The following is a 24,468-nucleotide window of genomic DNA, read 5'->3' on the forward strand; positions in this document are numbered from 1 at the left end:
AAACTAGACCAAGGCTAAGCCTGTCATTGGTTAAGCAGTAGGAGTCACTCTTACAAGCCAGGATAGGGGGACATTTGGTCATGTTTGTGGCTTGGACAATGTTTATGATTATGGAACAGGCTGTTTTTGTCTTCATCTATCATAGTCTGATGTTGATGTCGCATGAAACTGTTTATGTTCTACAGGAGAACACCAAGGCCTAGCTAGCTATGCCAGGCCAAGTCGCAGCATCCTGGAGGCCCGGCTGATAGGACCAGACCAGCTCCCCGTATCAGCAGCTGCTCTGCTCTCAGTTGTGTAGAGGGCACTGGAAGCCCCCTCCAGGACTGAAGGGCTGGAGACAGGTCGTGGGATGCCTTCTTGGCATCTTACGGGTTTCCGTCCTAACGCACAAGGCCACGCTATCCAAGCCTCACTTCCCCGTCTTTAAAACGGACAGGAATCGACACCTGCCGGATGGTGAGAGGGTGAAACGATTCATAAAGCCTTTCCAGGAATAAAGGGTCACTATGGTTGCCCTTGAACTCAGACCCTCTGGACGAGCCTTCCTGACCCTGACAGAAATCGGGAGTCCCCGTCAAAGGAAAGCAGGAGGGATACCTGCTTCACCTCCGCAGAAACACTGGGCCTACCTGCCCTCAGTCCCCCGCCCCCGCTCCGCCCTCGCGCACCAGCTACCAGCTACCAGCTACCAGCTATCAGCTACCAGCCATCAGCTACCCGCTACCCGCCGGGGCTTGGAAGCAGCTCGCGCGCGTGCGCGCGAGAATGCCCCTCCCCTCGCCGTGGCCCCGCCCCGACTGCGCTCCTCGGAGGCGTCCGCTCTGCCGCCGGCGCACAGGACTCTGGGGCGTCCGGACCACATCGCGCTCCGATTGGTCGGACTCAGGGCCCGCCCTTCGGGTGATTGACGGCGCCGCGCCGCCGCCGCCGCCGCCGTCGCCGCCGCAGCCGTGCGGGTGTGGGAGCCCGGCCGCCGCCCGCGGGCCGCGCGTCTGCCGCCGCCAGCGCCCCAGCCTCCGCCATGGACCTGTTCGGGGACCTGCCGGAGCCCGAGCGCTCGCCGCGCTCGGCTGCCGGTAAGTGACGTGGCCTCCCGGCCCGCGAGAGGGCAGGAGGGAGGCGCGGGGGTGGCAGCGGCCTGCAGGCCTGCCGCGCGGCCTGAGGGGCGCCGGCCGCCGGGAGGCCCCGGAGGGCGCGTCGGGGCCTCCCCGGGTCCGCCCGAGACCTCGCGCCGGCCCGCCGCGGCCCCCGGGCCCGCGCCGGCCGCCCTCTCGCCCGGGGGCGCTCGCGGCGCTCCGAGAGCGCCTCTCCGCCATCTTCGCTGCGTCGGAAGACGAGGGCCTTTCCTCGGCGCGGCGGGGCGGGCGCCGGGCGCGGCCTGGGGCCGCGGGGCCGCCTTTGTGTGGCGGCTGACACGTGTCGGCCGCAGGAGCGCGGGCCCGCGCGGCCTGTGAGGTGGCGACGGAGGCACCGCGCGCCCGCGCGGCCGCCCCGCGCACGGACCCCGAGCTCGCTCTCCGAGGTCTCGAAGGACTGAGTCCCGCAGCCTTTCGCGCGTCGCCCCTCCTCGGGGTCCCCGAGCTCTGCCTGCACGTCTCCCCGGGGCCCGCCTGCGCCTTGGCGGCCTGCAGAGAAACTCAGTTTTCGTTTCTTTTGAACTACGGTGTTCCGGGCACGGTGCAGTTCGGGTGGTTTTTTGTTTTTTTTTTAAACCGGATCTAGAATTCATCAGCTTGATAACTTCTTGTCTGTGAAGCGCTGCACAGTTAGAAGCCCAGAAGAAAGGATTCTTGCAGTGGTCCTGTGATAGTTTCGGTGCTTAGTTGTTTTGTATTTTCCTGGGATCGCAGCAAGCACCCGTGTCTCCTAAAGTTGAGGCCGCGGGCCCGGGCCGGCTCACCTGGCGGGCCGCTGACCAGCGCCGGACACCGAGTTCCCGGCGACCACGTTAGCGGCACGCAGCCTCGCGTTCGTCAGCCCTGCACGGCCTGTGGGTCCGTCACTCCCGGCTTAGTTTGGCGGAACGTATTCACGTTTGTTACGCAAAACATTCAGCTCAGTGCTGCAATTTCAGGCTTTATCTCCAAACCTAGCTTGGTGTCAGAAAACCTGGAAAACTTTGAGGCCCGGGTTCCTGTGAGCCTTGAGACCCGCGGAGACGGTTGCTTGGGAACCACTGTTGGGGGGAGTGCAGAGGTGTGTGGCGCAGCCTTTTGCTTTCAGGGAGCTCGCCTCTGGATGCGAGTGAGTGTAATTAGAGGTGGCTGCGGTCAGTAGCTGGGGGCAGTGCGGCGCACCTCGAGGGCTGGTATTTGTGGTCCACTGAGGGGAAATGGACGGAGGCCTCTGAGGATGGGTAGGCTTGATATGCAGAGGGTGGTGGCGGGGGAGCAGGGAGTCCACGTGGCGGAGCAGTGAGCTCAGGGAGACTCCAGGTTCTGCAGTTCGCCTCACTAGAGCGCAGCAGTGTGGAGTGGTGTGGACTGTCTCAGGACGGGGCTCCGCCTGCCTGGATTCAGGCTTTTCTCCTGTGCGCGGCAGTTTATCAGGCGGTTTTGAAGGTTATCTTTTCCCAGGAATGGCCCTGTTTCTTTTCCCCACCTACCATTCTGGTGGAAGGGGAGCATCCGAGGAACTGGTCCTTGAGGCCGAGAGCCTCACTTAACCGTTTGTAGGATAACCTCAGCTCCAGTTGGGGGTGAAAACTGGCTTTGTGTAGGCAGTCATCTTCTTTCCTCTGTTAACGGGGTATAAATTTCTACCTGAACATGTTTGGGTCAGAATTTGGATTTACAAAATATTTCTTACATATTATTTTTATTTCCACTGATTTTTTTTTTCTTTATTAGAGAAGTTGTGGGTTTGCAGAACAATTATGCATAAAATTCAGGGTTCCCATATGCCATCCTCTTATTTTTAATTTTAATTTTTAAAAAATTTAAAAATTTTTTTGTCATCCTATTAACACCTGCATTGGTGTGGAACATTTATTACAGTTAATGTAAGCACATTTTTATAATCCATACTATTAACGATAGTCACATGGTTTAACTTAGGGTTCACTATGTGGTACACATCCATGAGTTTCTTTTTCTTTTAACTTTTAGAATGTTTCTGTTACCATATATACGACTTAACATTTCCCCTTTTAACCATTCAGATATATGTATTTGTATTTCACTGCTGTTAATTACATTCACAATGTTTTGCTACCATCACCACCATCTATTAACAAAAAACATTTCCATCATTCCAAATAGAAACTCTGTTCCTATATACTTTTTAAAATAATGAATTTATTTTGTTTTCATTTAAAAATTTATTGGTTTAATCATTCAAAAATGAACATACATAAACAGTAAGTGCATAGTAAAAGTTGTGAAGTTACAAAAACAAAACATGCATAACATACATGGCTCCCATACCAAACCCACCACCAAAACCTTGGTATTTATTAAATGTGGTAAAATAAACCTAAGAAAAATCATTTAAACCAATTTAAGTGGACAATTCTTTGACATTAAGTATGTTGACAATGCTATGTAACTTTCTCCACTATCTATCTCCAGACTATTTTAATCATCTCAAAGCAAAACTTATTTAGTCATAACTCCCCATTTCCTCCTTCCCCCACCCCTGGTAGCCACTATTCTGCTTTCTGCCTCTATGAAAATTTGCTTATCTAAGTATTTCATGTGAAAGAAATCATACAATATTTGTTCTTTGGTATCTGGCTTACTTCACTCAGTGTGGTGTCTTCAAGGTTCATCCGTGTTGTAGCATGTTCCAGGACTTCAGTTTCAGCTGAATAATATCCCATTGTATGGCTGTACCACATTTTATTTACCCATTCATCTGTTGATGGGCACTTGGGTTGCTTCTGCATTTTGGCTCTTGTGAAAAATGTGTGATGAGCATTGGTGTACAAATGTCTGTTTGAATGCCTGCTTTCAATTCTTTTGGGTATATACCTAGGCATGGAATGTCTCATCGTATGATGATTCTATGTTTAATTTCTAAGGAACCCCCAAACCATTTTCCACAGCAGCTGCACTATTTTACATTCCCACCAGCAGTGTCCCAGGGTTCCCAGACAATGTCCCAGGGTTCTCCAGAAATTCTTACCAACACATTATTTTTAGTTTTTAAAATAATCATAGCCATCCAAGTGGGTGTGAAGTGATATCTCACTGCAGTTTGAATTTGCATTTATTTTATGGCTAATGGTGTTGAATATCTTTTCATGTACTTATTGATTATCTGAATATCTTTGGAAAAATGTCTATTCAAATCCTTGGTCCATTTTTTGAAATAAAATTTTATTAAAGTATGTCGTGCATACATGCACATACATAAACAATAAGTGTATAGTAAAAGTTGTGAACTTAACAAAACAAGCATGCATTATCATCTTATAAAGTTCCTATACATCACCCTACCACCACCACCTTGCATTCTGTGAAACATTTGTTATAAATTATGGAAGAGCATCACCAAAATATTGTTAACTGTAGCCTGTATCTTACATTTGGTGTATTTTTCCCCCAACCCACTCAAATTATTCACACCCTGTAGTAATATTACATATTTGTTGTAGTTCATGAGAGAAGGTTCTCATATTCTGTTAACCACAGTCCATCTTCTACCCCTGGATTCCCTGTGTTATACAGCCCATACTTTGTACAGTCCATTCAAAGTGTACACTCAGTGGCTCTCATTTTCATCACAGTTGTGCTATCACATCAGTCAAGTTTAGAACACTTTAATTACTCTAAAGAGAAAAATCTCCCTCTTTTTGTCCGTTGATATATCTTCTTTGCCATTCCTGCAAAAATATTACAGTGTTACTGTTAACTATGTCCGTAAGTTACATTAGTTATAATTTCCCCGTGTACCATTATATTCTTAACACTTTGTAAAAGAACATTCTTGTGTTTATACTATTAATCACAGTCTTCATCCACCACTGAAATCACTATGTTGTGCATTCCCTAGATTGGTCTCTAGTTTCCTTTCAGTTGACATTTCCGTCCACAGATTACCCCTTTTGCTTGGCCCATTTTTTAATTGGATTGTTTGTCCTGTTGTTGTTGAGTTTCAGGAGTTCTTTTTACATATCCTGGATATTAAACCCTTATTAGATATGGTATCCAGGTATTTTCTCCCATCCTGTAGGTTGTCTTTTTGCTTTCTTGATAATAGATATCCGTTACTTTTTACCTGAAATTAATGGAATTTTGCTCAGGGGAAGGCACCCTTGAGATGCAACAATAATTCTTACAAGCTGAGAATTAGCAACATGTAGCCAGATACAACAGGGAGGGTACATCCTGCCACTGTCATTTCTAACATCAGCATCCAGCCTTGGCTGAAATGATGAGATGATGTCTGTTTGCCAGTGGAAATAAGAAATAGTAGGGATTTGCTGACAAGACAGCAGAGGTAACTTCTTGGTGTTCAAACTACCCTTACCTGGAAAGTGGGTTAGCACATTGCTCTCTTCCTTCAGGAAGACACCGACACAGACACAGGCCCCGTCTTTTTAAAAGCAGCTTAAAAAACAAAGCAGACAGGCTGAGTTGGGATAATTACAAAAGTGATTGACAGAATTGAGATCCAAAATTGTCTTGAGAGGCATCTAAAAGCCAACCAGATGAGATTCAACAGGTTTAAAAAATGACTTGAACAAAGAACAGAATCTGATTTCATGTTCTTGTGAGAGTACTACAATTTTATTTATTTATACATACACTATACTTTGTTTCAAGAAATCATATTACTAAAATTTAAAATGGAGTAAATTAAAGGAAAATAAAGTTCATTATATAAAGTGGGATGAGGGATGTGGATACACTGTTGTAACATTGTGACCTTCCTACTTAGCATGCAGTACCACACATATTTTTAAAGAAACCTAGTCATTTTCACAGTCTTCAGTGAAAGCTGTTCAGGATATGTCATCTACCTTTGGGTTTCAAATCCCAGCTCTGCACGTACTAAAACTCTGCCTTCTCTAAAATAGGTGACACCTTCTGTTATCATAAGGATTAAATAATAAACTACATGTCAAGTGTGTCGAATGGTGTGAAACATATAGTCATTGTGTAGTAAGTGAGTAAATCTTAGCTGTTATGTGAGCATATAATTCTAATGGCATTTAAAAGGAAAAAGAAGGGAGCAGATTTAGCTCAGTGGTTGAGCGCCTGCTTCCCATGTACGAGGTCCTGGGTTCAATCCCTGGTACCTCCTTTAAAAAGTAAAAGGAAGAAGAATGCAGCCTTGATGGATTTTGTGAAAACAGTGTCCCTACGGGAGGAAATACTGCACTTTTCAGACCATATCAAGTATAGTTTGTTTAGTTCTTTGATTTTTGCTTTGTTTTAAACATTACATCTGATGTGTCCACTCCCAAGCCTTCTTTTTTTTAAGAAATATTTTATTTATTTCTATCCCCTTCCCCTTGGTTGTCCGCTCTCTTGTTTCCATTTGCTATGTGTTCCTCTGTGTCCGCTTGCATTCTTAGCGGCACCAGGAATCTGTGTCTCTTTGTTGTATCATCTTGCCTGGGCAGGCTGCACTTTCTTAATGCGGGGCGGGCTGTCCTTGCAGGGCACACTTCTTGCGCATGGGGCTCCCCTATGCAGGGGACACCCCTGCATGGCATGGTACTCCTTGCACGTGGCAGTACTGCACACGGACCAGCTCGCCACATGGGCCAGGAGGCCCTGGATTTGAACCCTGGACTCTATCCATTGAGCTGCATCTGTTTCCCCCCCCTCTTTTTTTAAGATTTAGTTTACTTATTTACTTCTCACCATCCTCTCATTGTTTGCATTTGCTCTTTGTTGTGTGCTGGTCTTTTTAGGTGGCATAGGGAACCAAACCTGGGACCTCTGCAGTAGGAAGGAGGTGCCTAATCACTTGAACCACCTCCGCTCCCTGCTTTGTTGTGTCTACATCTCCCTCCTTGTGTCTCTTGTTACATATTTTGTTGTGTTAGCTTGTTGTACCTGTCTGTCACATCAATTCAGTGTCTTACTTATCTTCTTTAGGAGGCACCGGAAACTGAACCTGGGCCCTCTCATGTGGTAGGCGGGAGCTCAGTCACTTGAGCCACATCCACTTCTCAAGCCTTTCAATTTTTATGGCCTGAAGGAAAATGTAGAAATAATGCATTAAATGTTTCCAAGTATTATGCTAAATTAATCTTTGCATATCAGTACTTACACTTTTGATTGCGGGGTGGATCAATTTTTTTTTTTAAATATGTGTGATTCACTTAGGAGAAGAAACAGACTTATTCATATCAGACAGAAACGGAACTTCTCTGCTGTTATACCCATACAATTGCTGACCTAAGGCTTTTAAAATTGACAACTACTTACATTTGTCAATTCAAACAAATTAAAAGTGTCATGGCTTAAAGTCGCTTCAGCAGTAACTTTAAAGCTGATTGTACCTTTCAGGGATTAAGTAGTAGTTACTTGGCCAAGCCGTTGTAAAAGAACTTCTTTTAAAAAATTGGAAATCAGTACGGGACTCTCTTCACAGGCTTTCCCTTTCCCTTTCCCTTTCTTCTTTTTTTTTCCTAAAGATTTTAGTTTTATTTGGTTTCTCCTGCCCCTGCCCCTTCCCAGTTGTCTGTTCTCTGTGTCCATTTGCTGTGTGTCTCTTGTCCACTTCTGTTGTTGTCAGTGGCATGGGAATCTGTATCTCTTTTTGTTGTGTTGTCTTGTGTGTCAGCTCTCAGTGTGGGCAGCGCCATTCCTGGGTAGGCTGCACTTTTTCGCTCTGGGCGGCTCTCCTTACGGGGCGCACTCCTTGCACGTGGGGCTCCCCTATGCAGGGGACACCCCTGCGTGGCACAGCACTCCTTGCGCACATCAGCACTGCGCATGGGCCAGCTCTACACAGGTCAAGGAGGCCCGGGGTTTGAACCGCGGACCTCCCGTTTGGTAGACAGACGCCCTATCCACTGAGCCAAGTTCACTTCCCTTGACAGGCTTTTTTTTTTTTTTTTTTTTTTTCATTTTTTAAAAATATTACATTCAAAAAATATGAGGTCCCCATTCACCCCCACTGCCCCCACCCCACCACTCCCTCCACAGCAACACTATCTCCCATCATCATGACACATCCATTGTATTTGGTGAGTACATCTCTGGGCATCGCTGCACCTCATGGTCAGTGGTCCACACCATAGCCATACTCTCCCATGTTCCATCCAGTGGGCCATGGGAGGATCTACAGTGTCCGGTAATTGTCCCTACAGCACCACCCAGGACAACTCCAAGTCCCGAAAACGCCTCCACATCTCATTTCTTCCTCTCATTCCCCTCACCTAGCAGCCACCATGGCCACTTTTTCCACACCAATGCCACATTTTCTTGATTACTAACCATAATAGTTCATGAGTAGAATATCAGTAAGTCCACTCTAATCCTTACTGTATTCCTCCTTGTGGACCTTGGATTGGTTGTGTCCATTCCACATCTATGTCAAGAGGGGGCTTAGATTCCACATGGATGCTGGATGCAGTCCTCCTGCTTTCAGTTGTAGGCACTCTTGTCTCCATGGTGTGGTGGTTGACATTCTTCAGCTCCATGTTAGCTGAGTGGGGCAAGTCCAATAACCCAGAGTGTAGGAGCTGAAGTCTGTTGAGGCTCAGGACCTGGCCATCACCACTGTCAGTCCAGAGATTCAGATCCCTTAGATATATCTTTTTTTTTTTTTTTTTTAACATATTTATTTATTATTATTTTTAATTACATTAAAAAAATATATGCGGTCCCATTCAACCCCACCGCCCCCGCCCCCCACTCCCCCCACAGCAACACTCTCTCCCATCATCGTGATACATCCATTGCACCTGGTAAGTTCATCTCTGAGCATCACTGCACCCCATAGTCAATGGTCCACATCATAGCCCAGACTCTCTCACGTTCCATCCAGTGGGCCCTGGGGGGATCTACAGTGTCCCGTAATTGTCCGTGAAGCACTATCCAGGACAACTCCACGTCCCGAAAACGCCTCCACATCTCACCTTAGATATATCTTAAACCCCAGCACCAACTACAATTCCAGTAAAGTAACAGGAAAGGCTTGTGAAAAGAGATCACATCTGAGTCCAGCTCCATCACACAGAAACACCAACTCCAAAGAAGGGCCAACTGACATGGCAGTGAACTCCATCTGCCATGACCATAAAACCTGTGGGTCTCTTTAGCCCTCAGAAGAACCAATACCTGGGGTTATATCTACTTTATCTGTCTCTGAGACTCTGACAGGCTTTTCTTGATCCAGACATTGGGTTGGCCAGGACTGTCAGATCCTGATTGCAGTCTGATGTTCTCCACTCCCAATTCTGCTTTTTTTCCCCCCTTTCATTTTGCAGATATGATATTTGTATTGTGGGCCCTATTCTGCTTTCTTCCTTGTATTTTTCAGAGGCATTGTCTTCCCCCTTCACCACCTCAGTAAGTCTCTTGCACTTCTGAAAAAAGATTTAGAGATCTAAATATAAAATAAAGCCTTAGATATTATAAGAAAATTGTCAGGATTAAGCAAGAAAAACTCGTCATAAAAAATTTAAAATAGATTTGACTATATAAAATGTAAAAATTTCTGCAGGAAAAAAGATACCACAAAGGAAAAGACAGAAAACATATACAATAACACGACTAAGGGTTAATATTCCTAATAAACAAAAGGCTTGTATATAAATTAAGAAGAGAAAGATAGCTCATTAGGAAGATGATCAAAAGATGCATCTTACAGTCCATAGAGGAAAGGAATAGCAAATCCCTGAGATACCGTTTTCCCCTACTCATCAGGTTAGTACAAATTGGCAACATGTTGGTGAGGGTGTAGAGAAATGGATATTCCCATAAAATGTGTTAGGAGTGGAAATTACTGCAACTTTTTTGGGAATTAATTTCGGCATCTGTGAAATTTAACCTACTCATAGGCTTTGACCAGCAGTCCAGCAGAGTAAGAATATATGTATAAGCATGTTTATTGTGGCATTATTTGTCAAGATGAAGTAACAGATAACAGCCTGAATGCCCATCAGGAAGGGATTTGAACAAATGAATGTGACTACTTCCCAGAGAGTATGCAACTGCTGGAAGAATGAATTAGATCCAGGTGTGCTGGCCTGGAGCATGCCTTGGTCAGTTAAGTGAACTACATTATACTTGGAATGTGTTGTGTAGAGTATGAGTGTCTTTGAAAATTAAAATACATGTTCATGGGCATAAAAATAGTAGAAAGTATACCTCATATTATTTGGTGGGGGATGCAGGGCCTTTTTTTTTTTGAACCTCTGGTATTTGGAAATCATCTGTTTTGCTTTTGTATTAAGTATACAAATATTCAAGTATAAAAAATAACTTAGCCACAATATTTTTAAGTTCTTTTGCTGCTTTACTGTACATTGCATTTGTTAGCTAACTTGAATATATCAACGAGTATTTTTTTTTCAATGTACTATATAACTCCCACTGGACTTAGCCTTGGAATGTAGATAACTGGAAAAATCCTAGTTGAAATTAACTGTAATGGAAAAACATCTTCAATCTTATGTAATGCTTTTGTTAGTCTTATAAATATGTTATTTAGTACTCTGGGACCTCTTGGCAAAGTTTTGGGTCAAGGTCATACTTTGTCCAGTGATTGCAGCCTCAAATACTTTGAATTTCTTTTTATCCAAAACTGAAGATAAGGTCTGGTTAATCAGAAGTTTTCTTCTGTAGCATCTATGATGGGGGTTCTTAAGCTTTTGTGTTCCATGGACCCCTTTGCCAGTCAGGTGAAACGAATAGTACTGTAATTTACTAATTGCATACATTCAAAGTGAAGGAAATGCTAGATTTTAGTTAGAGACTAGAGAAAATAAAGATCTTGATTTTTTTCATTTCAAGATCACAGACACCCTGAAATCTTTCCACAGACCCCTTGGGGACCTGTTGGGGTCTACCCCTTGGGGACCTGTTGGGGTCTGTGGACCCCTGGTTAAGTCATGTAGACTTAACCCCTGATCTATGACATGTAGATGAAAAAAGGTGTTCCAGAGATCTCATAGAGCCACGAGATTGTCTTTGTAGGATTGTCATAAGGGTGAAATGAGATGATCAGTGTAGCTTTCTTAGAACAGTACCTCACATGTTGGCTAGTGTTTGGAGACAGTGTGGTAGACATTGCCAGGGGCCTTGACTTGAAAGCCAGACTGCTTGAGTTTGACTCCTGTCTTAGTGTGCAAGGGCCACTCTCCCAAAATCCACAGCCTGATTGGCTTACACAACAGGAACTTTTGTCTCACAGCTTTGAAGCCTGGAAGTCCATCAGCAGGCATGCCTCCTCTGAAGTTTATGGCATTCTGGTGGTGGCTTGCGGGCAATCCAAGACTCATTCCTACCCCTGTCAAAAGTCCGCCTGTCTCCTTCTATTTTGTCTGATTTTCTTTGCTTATAAGGTCTCTAGTCATATTGGATTGAGGCCTACCCTCATTCATTTTGGCCTCATCTTGATAGTACCTTCAAGGATTCTCTTTACACATGGGTTCACATCCGCAGGACCTGAGGTTAGGACATGAACATATCCTTTGTAGGGGACATGATTCAATCCCTAACAACTTTCCTCTCCATGGCTCACAGGCTCTTTGATCTTGGGCAGGTATTTAACCTCAGTTCCTCAGTTTCCTCAGTAAATAATTGTACCTACCGTGTAAGATTATTGTGATGATTAAATGAGTCGAAGTATGTAGGGTAGGTACAGTGCCTGGAGATGGTGTTACCATTTTCATAAGCCATTCTTATTTGTAAACAAGGTGATTTCATTGTGTTTAATTGAAGTACCATGCATAGCATTCCAGAAGGAGAAAGAAAGAAAGGCAGTAAGTAGACTTCTTTGCTTTAGCATGGGGGAGATAGTTCATTCTCTGAGGATGGCTCTGAGTTTGGGGTGCTGTGTTTGACTAAGAGTTGCAGCCAAATTGAAGTTATTCAAAGTAGAGGGGCCAGATTAATGCTACGCTGGAAAGAATATTGTGAGGAATGTTTGCGCACACTGAAAATGTACTACCTTGATAAAAGAGTACTTTCCCATATTGTACAGTGGCTATGGAAAAGATCTGATTTCTGTGTGTGGTTTAATTCAGACCTTAAAATCAGACCTGGCACATAGAGAAGAGTTGGTTGCTGCCCTGGTTGGCTTCTTCCCTGTAAAGTCACCTCTCTCCACCACTTGGCACATTTTGAATGTTATACCCAACATATTTTGGGCATCGCTTTGAAGTGGTCTGCTAGAGTATTAGGGATTCTTGTAAGGGGATTAATACATGAGTAAGTGGTGTTTTTTAATGCCCTTCTAATTAAAATGATTATTATAGAAATTTTTCGTCATTTGTGAGAAAAATGAAAGCACATGCAATTACTTCTCATCCTGAAGAGTGAAAATACAGTTTAATGGAGCAGACATTTTCCATTGTATTAAAGGTGTAAAGCAAAGAGTTACTTTTGGTTAAACCAAGGATTTTTTTTAAGGTGTTTTGGGTACTTTTGATTGTTAAAAGAGAGACCCCTGAAGAAATTTAATTCCTTGGAATGTATACATTTTAATTTTGCTTTTAAAAGACTGGAATTAATATCTATTCATTTCTACATGGAGGCAAAAAGGCAGGTGATCTGGAATAAGCCTGTTTGCCCATACTAGTCTGTTACTTTAAGGTACAATTTTTTTTTAAACTTACTATTTTTAACAATTTCTTTTTAACTGTGTTAAAATATAGCCATTTTAAGTGGACAGTTCTTTGATGTTAAGTACATTGACTACTTTATTATTTCCAGACTACTTTTATCACCCCAAACCAAAACTCATACTCATTTAGCCATAAACTCCCTATTCCCCCTACCCCTACCTTTGGTAACCGCTATTGTGCTTTCTGCCTCTATGAATTTGCTTATTCTAAATATTTTATGTGAAAGAAATCAGGTAATATTTGTTCTTTAGTGCCTGTCTTATTTCATTCAATGTGATGTCTTCAGGTTCATCTGTGTTCTAGCACTTCACTTATTTTTCAGCTGAATAATATTCCATTGTATGGCTATACCACACATTTTATTTACCATTCATCTTTTGATGGATACTTGGGTTGCTTCTACCTTTTGGATATTTTGAAAAATGTGCAGTGAGCATTGGTATACAAATACCTGTTTTTTTTTTTAGATTTATTGGTTTTTTTAATTTCTCTCCCCTTCCCCCCCACCCCTGTTGTCTGCTCTCTGTATCCATTCGCTGTGTTCTTCTGTGACCACTTCTATCCTTATCAGTGGCACCAAGAAACTGTGTTTCTTTTTGTTGTATCATCTTGTGTCAGCTCTCCCTGTGTGCGGCGCCATTCTTGGGCAGGCTGCACTTTCACGCTGGGCGGCTCTCCTTACAGGGCGCACTCCTTGCACGTGGGGCTTCCTTATGCTGGCGACACCCCTGCATGGTATGGCACTCCTTGTGCGCATCAGCGCTGCTTGTGGGCCAGTTCCACACGGGTCAAGGAGGCCCGTGGTTTGAACTGCGGACCTCCCATGTGGTAGGCGGACATCCTATCCATTGGGCCAAGTCCGCTTCCCTACAATATCTGTTCGAGTGCCTGCTTCAATTCTTTTGGGTACATACCCAGGTGTATGGGATTGCTGCATCATATTGTAGTTCTATTTTTGCTTTCTAAGGAACCACCAAACCATTTTCCACAGTAGTTGCACCACATACGTTCTCATCAACAATGTACCAGGGTTCCTGTTTCTCCATATCCTCACCAACACTTGTTATTTTTAGTTTTGAATATAATAATAGCGATCCTAGTGGGTATGAAGCGGTATCTTATTGTAGTTTTTTTTTTTTAAGATTGATTGATTGATGATTGATTGATTTTCACATACCCCTCCTCCCAAGATGGTTCTCATCTGTCTAATCATTGCTTGCTCATCTTCTCCAGGAGGCACTGAGAACCGAACCTGGGACCTCCCGCATGGGAGATGAGTGCCCAGCCACCTGAGCCACATCTGCTGGTTGTGGCAGGTGTGGTATCTAGCTCATTTGTGGTGGGTGCAGTGTCTTCTCATCTTCTTTAGGAGGCACTGAGACCTGAACCCAAGACCTCCCGTATGGTAGGCAGATACCCAGCTGGTTGAGCCACATCAGCTTCCCCTTATTATAGTTTTAATTTGCATTTCTTTAATGGCTAATGGGTTGAGCATCTCTTCATATACTCATTGACCATTTGAATATCTTCTGTGGAGAACTGTCTATTCATGTCCTTGGCCCATTTTTTAATTGGGTTGTTCCTCTTTTTGTTATATATTTTACATATTAAACCTTTACTGGACATAAGATTTCCAAATATTTTCTTCCATCCTGTAGGTTGTCTTTTTACTTTGTTGATAATGTCTTTGCATAAAAGTTTTTTAGTTTTAATGAAGTCCATTTTATCCTTTTTCTGTTTTCCTTGTGCTTTTGGTGTAAAATCTAAAAATTGAAAATCCTTTGCTTACTACAAAGTCCTGAAAATACTTCCCCATGCCTTCTTGCAAGAGTTTTATGGTAATAGTGCTTATATTTAGGTTTTTGATATATTTTTTAAAAAGCAGTTTTACTGAGATACATTCACATACCATACAATCTGTCCAAAGTGTACAGTCAAATTTTTTTTTTTAAAGTACCTCATGCATGGGAAATGGGCACTCAACCACTGAACTACATTGCTCCCTTTAATGGCTTTTTGTATAATCACAGTGTTGTGCATTCATTACCACAAAGAATTTTAAAACAATTACTCCAAAAAAGAAAAAACTCCATACCCCTTAGCAGTCACCTCTCAATCCCTCTATTCTTCCCCAGCCCTACCCAGCTACTAATCTAATTCCATCTTTATAAATTGGTTTATATTTACATTTTATATAAATGGAATCATATAATATGTAGTACTTTATATCTGGTTTCTTTCACTTAGCATAATGGTGTTTTGTTTGTTCTTTGCCTGATATTTAAAATCTTGTAACATAAACATAACATTTGTTTGGTTTCAAAGAGAAACAGTCTTATATATGCAATCTACCCATATTCATATTTCACATGAAATTTTGCTCTGCTGTATAGTCCCATGTAATGTTTTTTTTAGCTTTCCTTCTAGTGATATACATGACCTTAGACTTTCCATTTCAACCATTGTCATTCCTATATAATAGCACTGCTAGTTACAGGCACTATGATGTGCTTTCACCGTTTCTATTCATTTCCAAAGATTAACAAACAACCTTTTTACCAGTTCTGCAGATTAACTCTTAGCCTTCCATTCTTTAACCTCATTCTATTTTCCGGGGACCTATATTCTAGTTATTAACTCCATGAGTTTACACAGTATATTTAGTTCATAATAGAGATATCATACAGTATTTGTTGTGTCTGGCTTGCTTCACTTATCCAATGTCCTCCAGGATCATCTACTTTATTATATGCTTTACGACTTCATTTCTTCTTGCAGCTGCATAATATTCCATCATGTGTGTACAAACCACAGTTTGTTTATCCTTTCATCAGTTGATGGACACCTGGGTTGTTTCCATCTTTTGACAGTCGTGAATAATGCTGCTATGAGCATCAGTGTGCAGATGTCTGTTTGTATCACTGTTCTCTGTTCTACTGAGTGTTATTGCTGGGTCACATGGTATGTCTATATTCAACTTCTTAAAGAATTTTCAAGAATTTTCACAGTCTTCCCCAGTGGCTATACCATTCTGCATTCCTACCAACAGTGAGTAAGTATTTTCCTATCTTTCCATATCCTCTCAGAAACTTGTGGTATTCTGTCTTTTTAATAGTGGCCATTCTAGTAGGTGTGAAATGTTATCTCATAGCTTTCATTTGCGTTTCCCTAATCACTAGTGATGTTGAACATTTTTTCTTGGTTTTGTTTTTCACCATTTGTATTTCTTCTTCGGACAGATGTCTCTGTTCAGGTCTTTTGCCCATTTTTTAATCCCATCTTTGTTGTTTCATTGTTGAGTTGTAGGGTTTCTTTATATATCACGCTTCTTAAACCCTTATTGCATGTGTGATTCCAATTGTTTTCTCCCAAGGACTTGGCTGTCTTTTCATCCTTTTGACAAAGTCCTTTGAGGTGCAAAAGTGTTTAATTTTGAAGAGGTTCCATTTATTTTTTTCTTTTGTTGCTCGTGCTTTGGGTTTAAGAGACCCCCACCTACAAGATCTTCTGGATATTTCCCTACATTTTCTTCTAGTCGTTTTATGGTCCTGGCTTTTATATTTAAGTCCTTGATCCATATTCACTTGATTCTTATATAAAGAGTTTGGGATCCTCTTTGACTCTTTTAATTATGGATATCCATTTCTCCCAGCACCATTTGTTGAAGACACTCTGTGTCCCTTTAGTGTGGATTTGGTAAAGGTTTGTCAAAAAACAGTTTGTAGAGGTGAGGATATTTTCCTGGACTCTCAATTCTGCTCCACTGTTTCTCTCTTTATGCCAATACCATGCTGTTTTAACCACTGTAGCTTTGTAATATAGTTCAAGGTCAGGCAGTGAAAATCTTCCCACATTGCTCTTCTTTTCTAGGATGTTTTTGGCTATTTGGGTACATTTTCCCTTCCAAATAAATTTGGTAATTGCCTTTTCTATTTTTGTAAAGTGGGCTGTTGGAATCTTGATTGGTATTGAATCTATAAGTCATTTAGGGTAAGATTGACATATTCACGATATTTAGTCTCCCAGTCCATGAGCACAGAATGTCTTTCCATTTGTTTGTGTCTTCTTTGATTTCTTTTAGCATTGTTTTCTGATTTTCTGCATATAGGTCCTGTCCTTCTTTGGTAAAATTGATTCCTAAGTATTTAGGCTTTTTGTTGCTATTGTAAATGGAATTTTTTTCTTGATTTCCTCCTCAAATTATTCAATCCTAGTGTACAGAAACATTTCTGATTTTTGTATGATCTTGTTGCTAAACTCATTTATTAGCTCATATAGCTTTGTTCTAGACATTTCAGAATTTTCTGAATATAGGATCATGTCATCTGTGAATGGTGAGAGTTTTATTTCCTCTTTTCCTATTTGAATGTCTTTTATCTATTTTTTTCCTTGTCTGATTGCTCTAGCTAGAACTTCTAGCATTATATTAAATGACAGTCATGACAGTGGGCATCCTTGTCTTGTTGCAGATCTTAGAGGGAAAGCTTTCAACCTTTCCACATTGAATATGATGTTGGCTCTCAGTTTTTCATATATGCGCTTTAACATATTGAGGAATTTTCCTTCTATTCCTGTCTTTCAAAGTGTTTTTATCAAGAAAGGATGCTGGATTTTGTCAAATGCCTTTTCTGCATTGATTGAGATGATCGTGTGGCTTTTCCCCTCAATTTGTTAATGTGGTTTTATTATGGTAAATGATTTTCTTTCGTTGAACCGGCCTTGCATGCCAGGAATAAATCCCACTTGGTCATGGTGTATAGTTCTTTTGATATGCTGTTGGATTCTATTTGCAAGTATTTTGTCTAGAATTTTTGCATCTATTAGGTTGATACAAAAGAAGTTGTGGTTTTGCACTGTTGAAATTTGCCGTTTGATGTTGGCATACATTCTTAAATAAGTGATTATGTTACACATTATTTTAATGTGCATTTTTTGCTTTATGTTTTTTGCTAATGACTATTGCTTGCTGTTTATTTTATATTTATTTTATAGACTATGGAAATGTTAGGCAAAAATCATTTGATTTTCTTATTTAGTTCAAAATGAATCATAAAGCAGCAGAGACAATTCGCAACATCAACAATGCATTTGGCCCAGGAACTGCTAATGAACGTACAGTGCAGTGGTGGTTCAAGAAGTTTTGCAAAGGAGATGAGAGCCTTTAAGATGAGGAATGTAGTGGCTGGCCATCGGAAATTAACAACGACCAGTTGAGAGCAGTCCTCGAAGCTTATCCTCTCAAAACTGCACCAGGAGTTGCCTAAGAACTCAGTGTCGACCGTTCTATGGTCATTCGGCATTTGAAGCAAATTGGAAAGGTGAAAAAGCTCAGTAAGTGCTGACCAAAAATCAAAAAAATCATTTTGAAGTGTTTTCTCTTATTCTGTGCAACAACAGTGAACCATTTCTCAATCGGATTGTGATATATGACAAAAAGTGGATTTTATACTATAATCGGCTATGTCCAACTCAATGGTTGGACTGAGAAGAAGCTCCAAAGCACTTCCCAAAGCCAAACTTGCACCAAAAAAAAGTCATAGTCACTGTTTGGTGGTCTGCTGCTACTACAGCTTCTTGAATCCCAGCAAAACCGTTACATCTGAGAAGTATGCTCAGCAAATCGATGAGATGAACCAAAAACTACAACGCTGCAGCTGGCACTGGTCAGCAGAAAGGGCCCAATTCTTCTCCACGACAGTGTCTGACTGCACATCGGACAAACAACGCTTCAAAAGTTGAACGACTTTATCTAACTTTATCCAAGTTCTTTATCTATCCTTTAAACTCATCGCTATATGCCATTCCCTAGTAAGGGACCATGACATTATATTGGGCTTCAAATTTCGGGGAGTTCTGGATCACAGAGTGTTTCAACAATGGCAATGGAGGGATACTGGTATGGGATACCAATGACAGATGATATATGACTGACAGGGAGCTGTACAGAACATATGTCCAGGGTGCATGGTAATGTTTGGATATACTCATAGTGGCAACAATTAAAAACCACAGTAGGGGGGGTACTGGGTTCCTGGCCAGTGGTGCTCTGTCGTGGTCCCTAGGGGAGCAGCGACAGTCTCCCAGGTACAGTGGTGGGGACCGGGAGGGAGTGAGGGTTCAACAGTGAGCCCCTGATACTAATGACTATGCTTGTGAGCTGATAAACCCAAAATAATAACAAGGCCTAGAGCAACTTTGTGCCTGGGAATTTCCTTCTGTCAGCCTTCATGTTACTCAAATGTGGCCAGTCTCGAAGCCAAACTCAGCATGTAAATGCAATGCCTTCCCCCCAGCATGGGACATGACACCCGGGGATGAGCCTCCCTGGCAACGAGGGACCACTATCAACTACCAACTGATGATGCAACTGGAAAATGACCTTATACGGAAGGTTCAATGCGGATCAGCAGAATATCCATGTCTACATAAAATACCATGACTTTAAAATGCTGTTTGACTTAAAGTAAGGGGGAAATGGAAAGGAGAAATGAGTTTATATGGCTACGAGTTTCTAAAAAAGAGTCTGGAGGCTGGCAGAAGGTTTGCCCTCATGCACAACTGAGCAGAGTCAGAGAGACAGATAAAGCAGATACAACCCCCAGATATTGGTTCCTTTGAGGGCTAAAGAGACCCATGGGAGTTATGGTCATGGCCGATGGGGTTAACTACCAGGGCAGATGGCCCCTCTTTGGAAATGGTGTTTATGTGTGATGAATCTGGACTCAGATGGGATCTCCCTTCATAAGACTTTCATGCTAATGTGCTGGAGGTGCAGTTAATGTTGGGGTTTAAGATATATTTAGGGGATTTGAATCTCTGGACTGACAATGTGATAGCCAGATCCTGAGCCTCAACAGACTCCAGCACCTACAATCTGATTTATTGGACTTACCACACTCAGCTAAGATGGAGGTGAAGAAGGACAACCACCACACCATGGAGCCTAGAGTGATTACAACTGAAAATGGGAGGATTGCATCCAGCATCCAGGTGGAATCTGAGCCTCCTCTTGACATAAAGGTGCAATGGACACAACCAATCCAGTGTCCACATAGAAGAGGTGGCATTGGATTGGGAAAAGTGGACATAATGGACAAAGGGTATGGGGAAAGGCAGGAAGAGATGAGAGGTGGAGGCGTCTTCGGGACATGGAGCTGCCCTGGATGGTGCTTCAGAGGTAATCACCGGACATTGTAAATCCTCACAGGGCCTACATGATGGAATAGAGGAGAGTATGGGCCATGATGTGAACCAATGTATATGAGGTGCAGAGGTGCCCAAAGATGTACTTACCAAATCCAATGGATGTGTCATGATGATGGGAACGAGTGTTGTTGGGGGGGAGGAGAGGGGGGGGTGGGGGGGTGGGGTTGAATGGGACCTCACATATATATTTTTAATGTAATATTATTACAAAGTCAATAAAAAATAAAAAAAATTAATAAAAAAAAAAAAAAAAGTTGAACGAACTGGGCTATGAAGTTTTGACTTGTCTGCCATATTGACCTGACCTCTTGCCAACTTACTACCATTTCTTCAAGCATCTTGACAACTTTTTGCAGGGAAAATGCAAGAGTTTGTAGAATCTCAAAGCACGGATTTTTATGCTACAGGAATAAACAAACATTTCTGCTTGGCAAAAATGTGTTGATTGTAATGGTTCCTGTTTTGATTTATTAAGATGTGTTTGAGCCTAGTTATAATGATTTGAAATTCCTGGTCCGAAGCCGCAATTCCTTTTGCACCACCCTTAATATGTTCATTAGAGAGATTGGTCTGTAATTTTCTTTATTGTAGTATCTTTATCTGGTTTTGATATTAGGATCATGTTGGCAACAAGGACTGGATCCATCTGATAGAGCATCGTGCCTGGAGGCTAAGAGCCTCACAATTCAAGCAGTCTTAGAGGCATTTCTCCAGTCTTTGCTGGTAGTCCCTTACCTCTTCCTGGGTAGGAAATGATTCCACTCCCCTCTGTGTTCTCAGCAACCAGTCTGGATCAGTAGGGAGGATGATTAAGAGGGTTGGCTCTCTTTAGTCCCATGCTGGCTCCCAGGGCAAACAATGGTGGGGCCCTACCTGGCCTGGAAGGGCTTGTGACACAGTAGACCAAATCTGTGGGCCAAAAGCTGCTTCTGCTTCTTTCTCTCCATTTTCTGGGGAAGTGGATCCCTGTGGCTCTTTCTGTCTTTAGCTGCAGAGAATTCAAAATTGACTTATCACGGGTGTGGGGAGAGCACAGGTGGTTGTAGCTACAGTTTCCACTTGGTATCTCTCTGTCAAAATTCTTTTCCTGTGCGATTTCCAGCCTTCTGGTGTCCTAATCCCTAGAACATTTTATCCCAGGACGTTTGTCCCTGTTCTTTAGCTATTTTCTGGGAGAGAAGAGAGTCCCATGTCTTTCTTATATGCCATCTTCGTAGAAGTGCTCAATCCACTGACATTTAACCTAATAACTGACTTTTAGCTATTTGTTTTCTGTATATCTGGTATGGTTTTTTGTTCTTTAATTATTCCTTTACTGCCCTTTTTTGTATTTATTTATTTTTTTATGTGTACCGTTTTGATTCTCTTTCTTTTTTTTGGGTTATTTTCTTAGTGGTTACGTTTGTAATTGTAATTCGTGTTTTAAATTAATGACAACCTATTTTAACTAGTACCAACCTAGTATCAGTAGTATCCAAACTCTACTCCTGTATGTCATCATCTCTCCCCCGTTATATTGTTATTGATTCTGATTATTACATCTTTAAACACTGTGTGCCCATTAACATAGATTTAAAATGCTATTTTACATATTTGCCTGTTATGTCATATGTGGGGTATGGGATGGGAAACAGAGTTACAAACCGAAAGTACCATGATGCAAGATTTCATATTTACCTATGTTGTTACCTTTACCAGTATTCTTCATTGGTTTGTTTACCTGAGGTACCAGGAATTGAACCAGGACCTTGCATATGGGAAGCAGGCACTCAACCACTTGGGCTATATCCACTCCCCTGCCTATTGAGTTTTTTTTTAAACAAATCAGTTTTATTGATATGTATCAATAAAGCATACAATTCATCTGAAGTGTACAGTCAGTGGTATAATCACATAGTTGTGCATTCAGTGCTTCAGTTATTATTGGAGCATTTTTATTACTTCAGTAATAATAATAAACAGACAAAAAAGAAAATACTTCCCTCTTAATCTCTCTATAATGAGTTTTTAATTTCAATTACCTGTACTTTGCAACTCTAAAATTTGTTTGGTTTCTTTTATTAATTTCATCTCATTTTGTTCTGAGATTGTGTTTTTAATTTCCTTTAGTTCTTTGTATATGGATTATTTTAGCTCGTTAAACATATTTAACACAGTTGATATATCATCTTTGATTAGTTATTCCAGTATATGAGCTTCCTCAGGCATGGTTTCCGGCAAAGACATTTTTCCTGTGAAAGAACCATACTTTCATGTTTCTTTGTGTATTTGAAACTTTTTGCTCAGACCTGGACATTCTCAGTGTTAGGTTGTTAGAACTCTGGAAATGGAGTTTTCCCACTCCTTTGGGGTTTCTAAGCTTTGTGTTTTTTGTTGTTGTTTTTTGAGGACCCACTTTAGTTTCCTAGGCTCTTCCAAGTAAATACCATGAAATGGATAGGCTTAAACAATGGAATTTATTCCGGTCTCTTCCTTTTCTTTAGGTTCCATTTCTGCTCCTTCCTACACCTTTTTTCTGTGCCTGAATTTCATTCTCATATAAAGGACTTCGATAATAAGATTAGGACCTATTCTGGTTGAGATGGGATACACCTTAACTGACGTAACCTCTCAAATGGTACTGCTTAAAATGGATTTACACCCATAGGAATGGGTTAGAATTTTAAAACATGTTTTTCTTGGGTACATGGTTTCAAACCACCACAGGGCTGGAAGCCTTCACTTTGACTTTCCCAAACTATTCTTGCTCCCAAACAGGGAACGGAAAGAGAAAAGAGAAAAAAAAGTATGAATTCCCTCCAAGACTCCTCTACTGCTTTTCCCAGAGGGGTGTTGGAACTGCTCTGTCTCAGAGCCTGTCCTCCTAGCCATCTGAAATAGCGGATCCTAGGTAGTGATGAGGACTCAGACTGCCCGTCACCCCTCTCCCACCTCCAGGCTCTGGATTCTGGAGGAGGGCCTCAGGAAACTGCACCAGGAGCCATGGCTGCAGTCCCTGCTGCTGCCTGCCTCCTGACTGGGGGTCAAATTCCCCAGTGTTTGCGCAGTTTACCAGCATCTTCCTATAGTTCTTCTGTGGTGCATGGTGTTCCATTAGACTCAGACTCCAGAGTCTCAACATACTTGGTTCAGTCAGTTCTTACCAGTTCAGTAGTTGATTTGTGGAAGGACTGACTTCTTACCCCATCACCTTTCCAAAATCCTCTGAATTTTCTTAAAATATGTTTTTAATTTACTTTTAAAAGATATTTAGATTACATAAAATGTTACATAAAAAATATAAGGGTGAATTGTTTTTTGTTGTTGTTATTCTTTATTTAGCTTTTATCTGAATTGGTTTTTAAATAAGTACATTTCCTTGAACTTTGAGGGACAAGAGGTAAGACAGAGCCTGGGTGCTGAGTCAGTACTTTGAATCTCAGTGGAAAAATGCACCTAACTTTGATTTTCAGCCTTTTTCCCCCCAGATTCCTTTGTGCCAATTCATTTCCCTGTATTTAATAGTTTGGATAGAATTTTGGGGAAAAGCTGGAGAATAAGGAAAGGTTTGTTAAATTAATATAAGCACTTTTCAGCTTCTTAGACACAGCATTTCCCTAGCTTTCTCCTGAGGCTGGATGTCTTCAGGTGTCTGGAATTCCTGTTCTTAACAGAGGTATTTTTTAAATTGGGCACTGGAATTGTGCCAGCATTACCGAGTTAAGAGAGGTTGTCTTCCCTCAACACTCTATCTCTCTGCTTATTGTTTTTGAGATTCTGGTTGCTGGTTAATTCAGAATGTTATTGAAATAGGGCATTTTTGAACCCATATATCTTTGAAGCCCCTCCCATCTCTGAACATCTATCTTGTTACAAAATTATTTTCTTGTTCTAGAATTAGTTTTTTTTTCTTTCCTGGATTGTCTTTTTTATTTAATTTATTAACATATATTACTCATAAATAAACATACATAAACAATAAGTGTATAATGATATTTGTGAACTTACAAAACAAACATGTAACATCATACAAGACTCTCATAACTCACCCTACCACCAATAACTTGCATTGTTGTTAAACCTTTTTAACTAATGATTAAAGAACATTGTCAAAATATTACTACTACCAAAGTATTTTTCCCCCAACCAACCCTATTATCTTTATATATTTATATATGAACATACATAAACAATTAAGTGTATAGTAAAAATTGTGAACTTACAAAGCAAACATGCGTAACATTATACAGGGGTCCCATACAACCCCCACCAACACCTTGCATTGTCATGAGACATTTGTTATAAATTTTGAAACAATATTGTCAAAATCATAGTCCTTATCTTACATTTGGTGTTTTTCCCCCAATTCACCCTATTATTAATTTTAAAATATATTTTTTATGATAGAAGTTGTAAACTTATAGAACAATCATGCACATGTGCAGAATTCCTAAACAACACTCCTCCATCACACACCACACTGTGGTGGAACATTTGCTATGGATATCATTTGCTACAGGTAA

The 24,468-nt window shown here is 41.5% G+C and overlaps 1 protein-coding gene across 2 annotated transcripts in view; it reads left to right on the top strand.

Annotated features, from left to right (window-relative positions):
- Positions 1 to 877: 877 nt before the first annotated feature.
- ILKAP (ILK associated serine/threonine phosphatase) overlaps positions 878 to 24,468 on the top strand; it is a 47,564-nt gene continuing 23,973 nt past the window's right edge. The window contains exon 1 of one of the 2 annotated variants that reach the window (XM_004465286.4): positions 878 to 1,079. In XM_004465286.4, coding sequence (XP_004465343.1) covers positions 1,025 to 1,079 — 55 coding nt within the window. In that variant the 5' untranslated portion in view covers positions 878 to 1,024. The remainder of the gene's footprint in view (positions 1,080 to 24,468) is intronic. The other variant, XM_058299790.2, reaches the window with a different exon arrangement.

This window comes from Dasypus novemcinctus, chromosome 7, assembly GCF_030445035.2.
Source record: "Dasypus novemcinctus isolate mDasNov1 chromosome 7, mDasNov1.1.hap2, whole genome shotgun sequence".
Taxonomy (NCBI): Eukaryota; Metazoa; Chordata; class Mammalia; order Cingulata; family Dasypodidae; genus Dasypus; species Dasypus novemcinctus.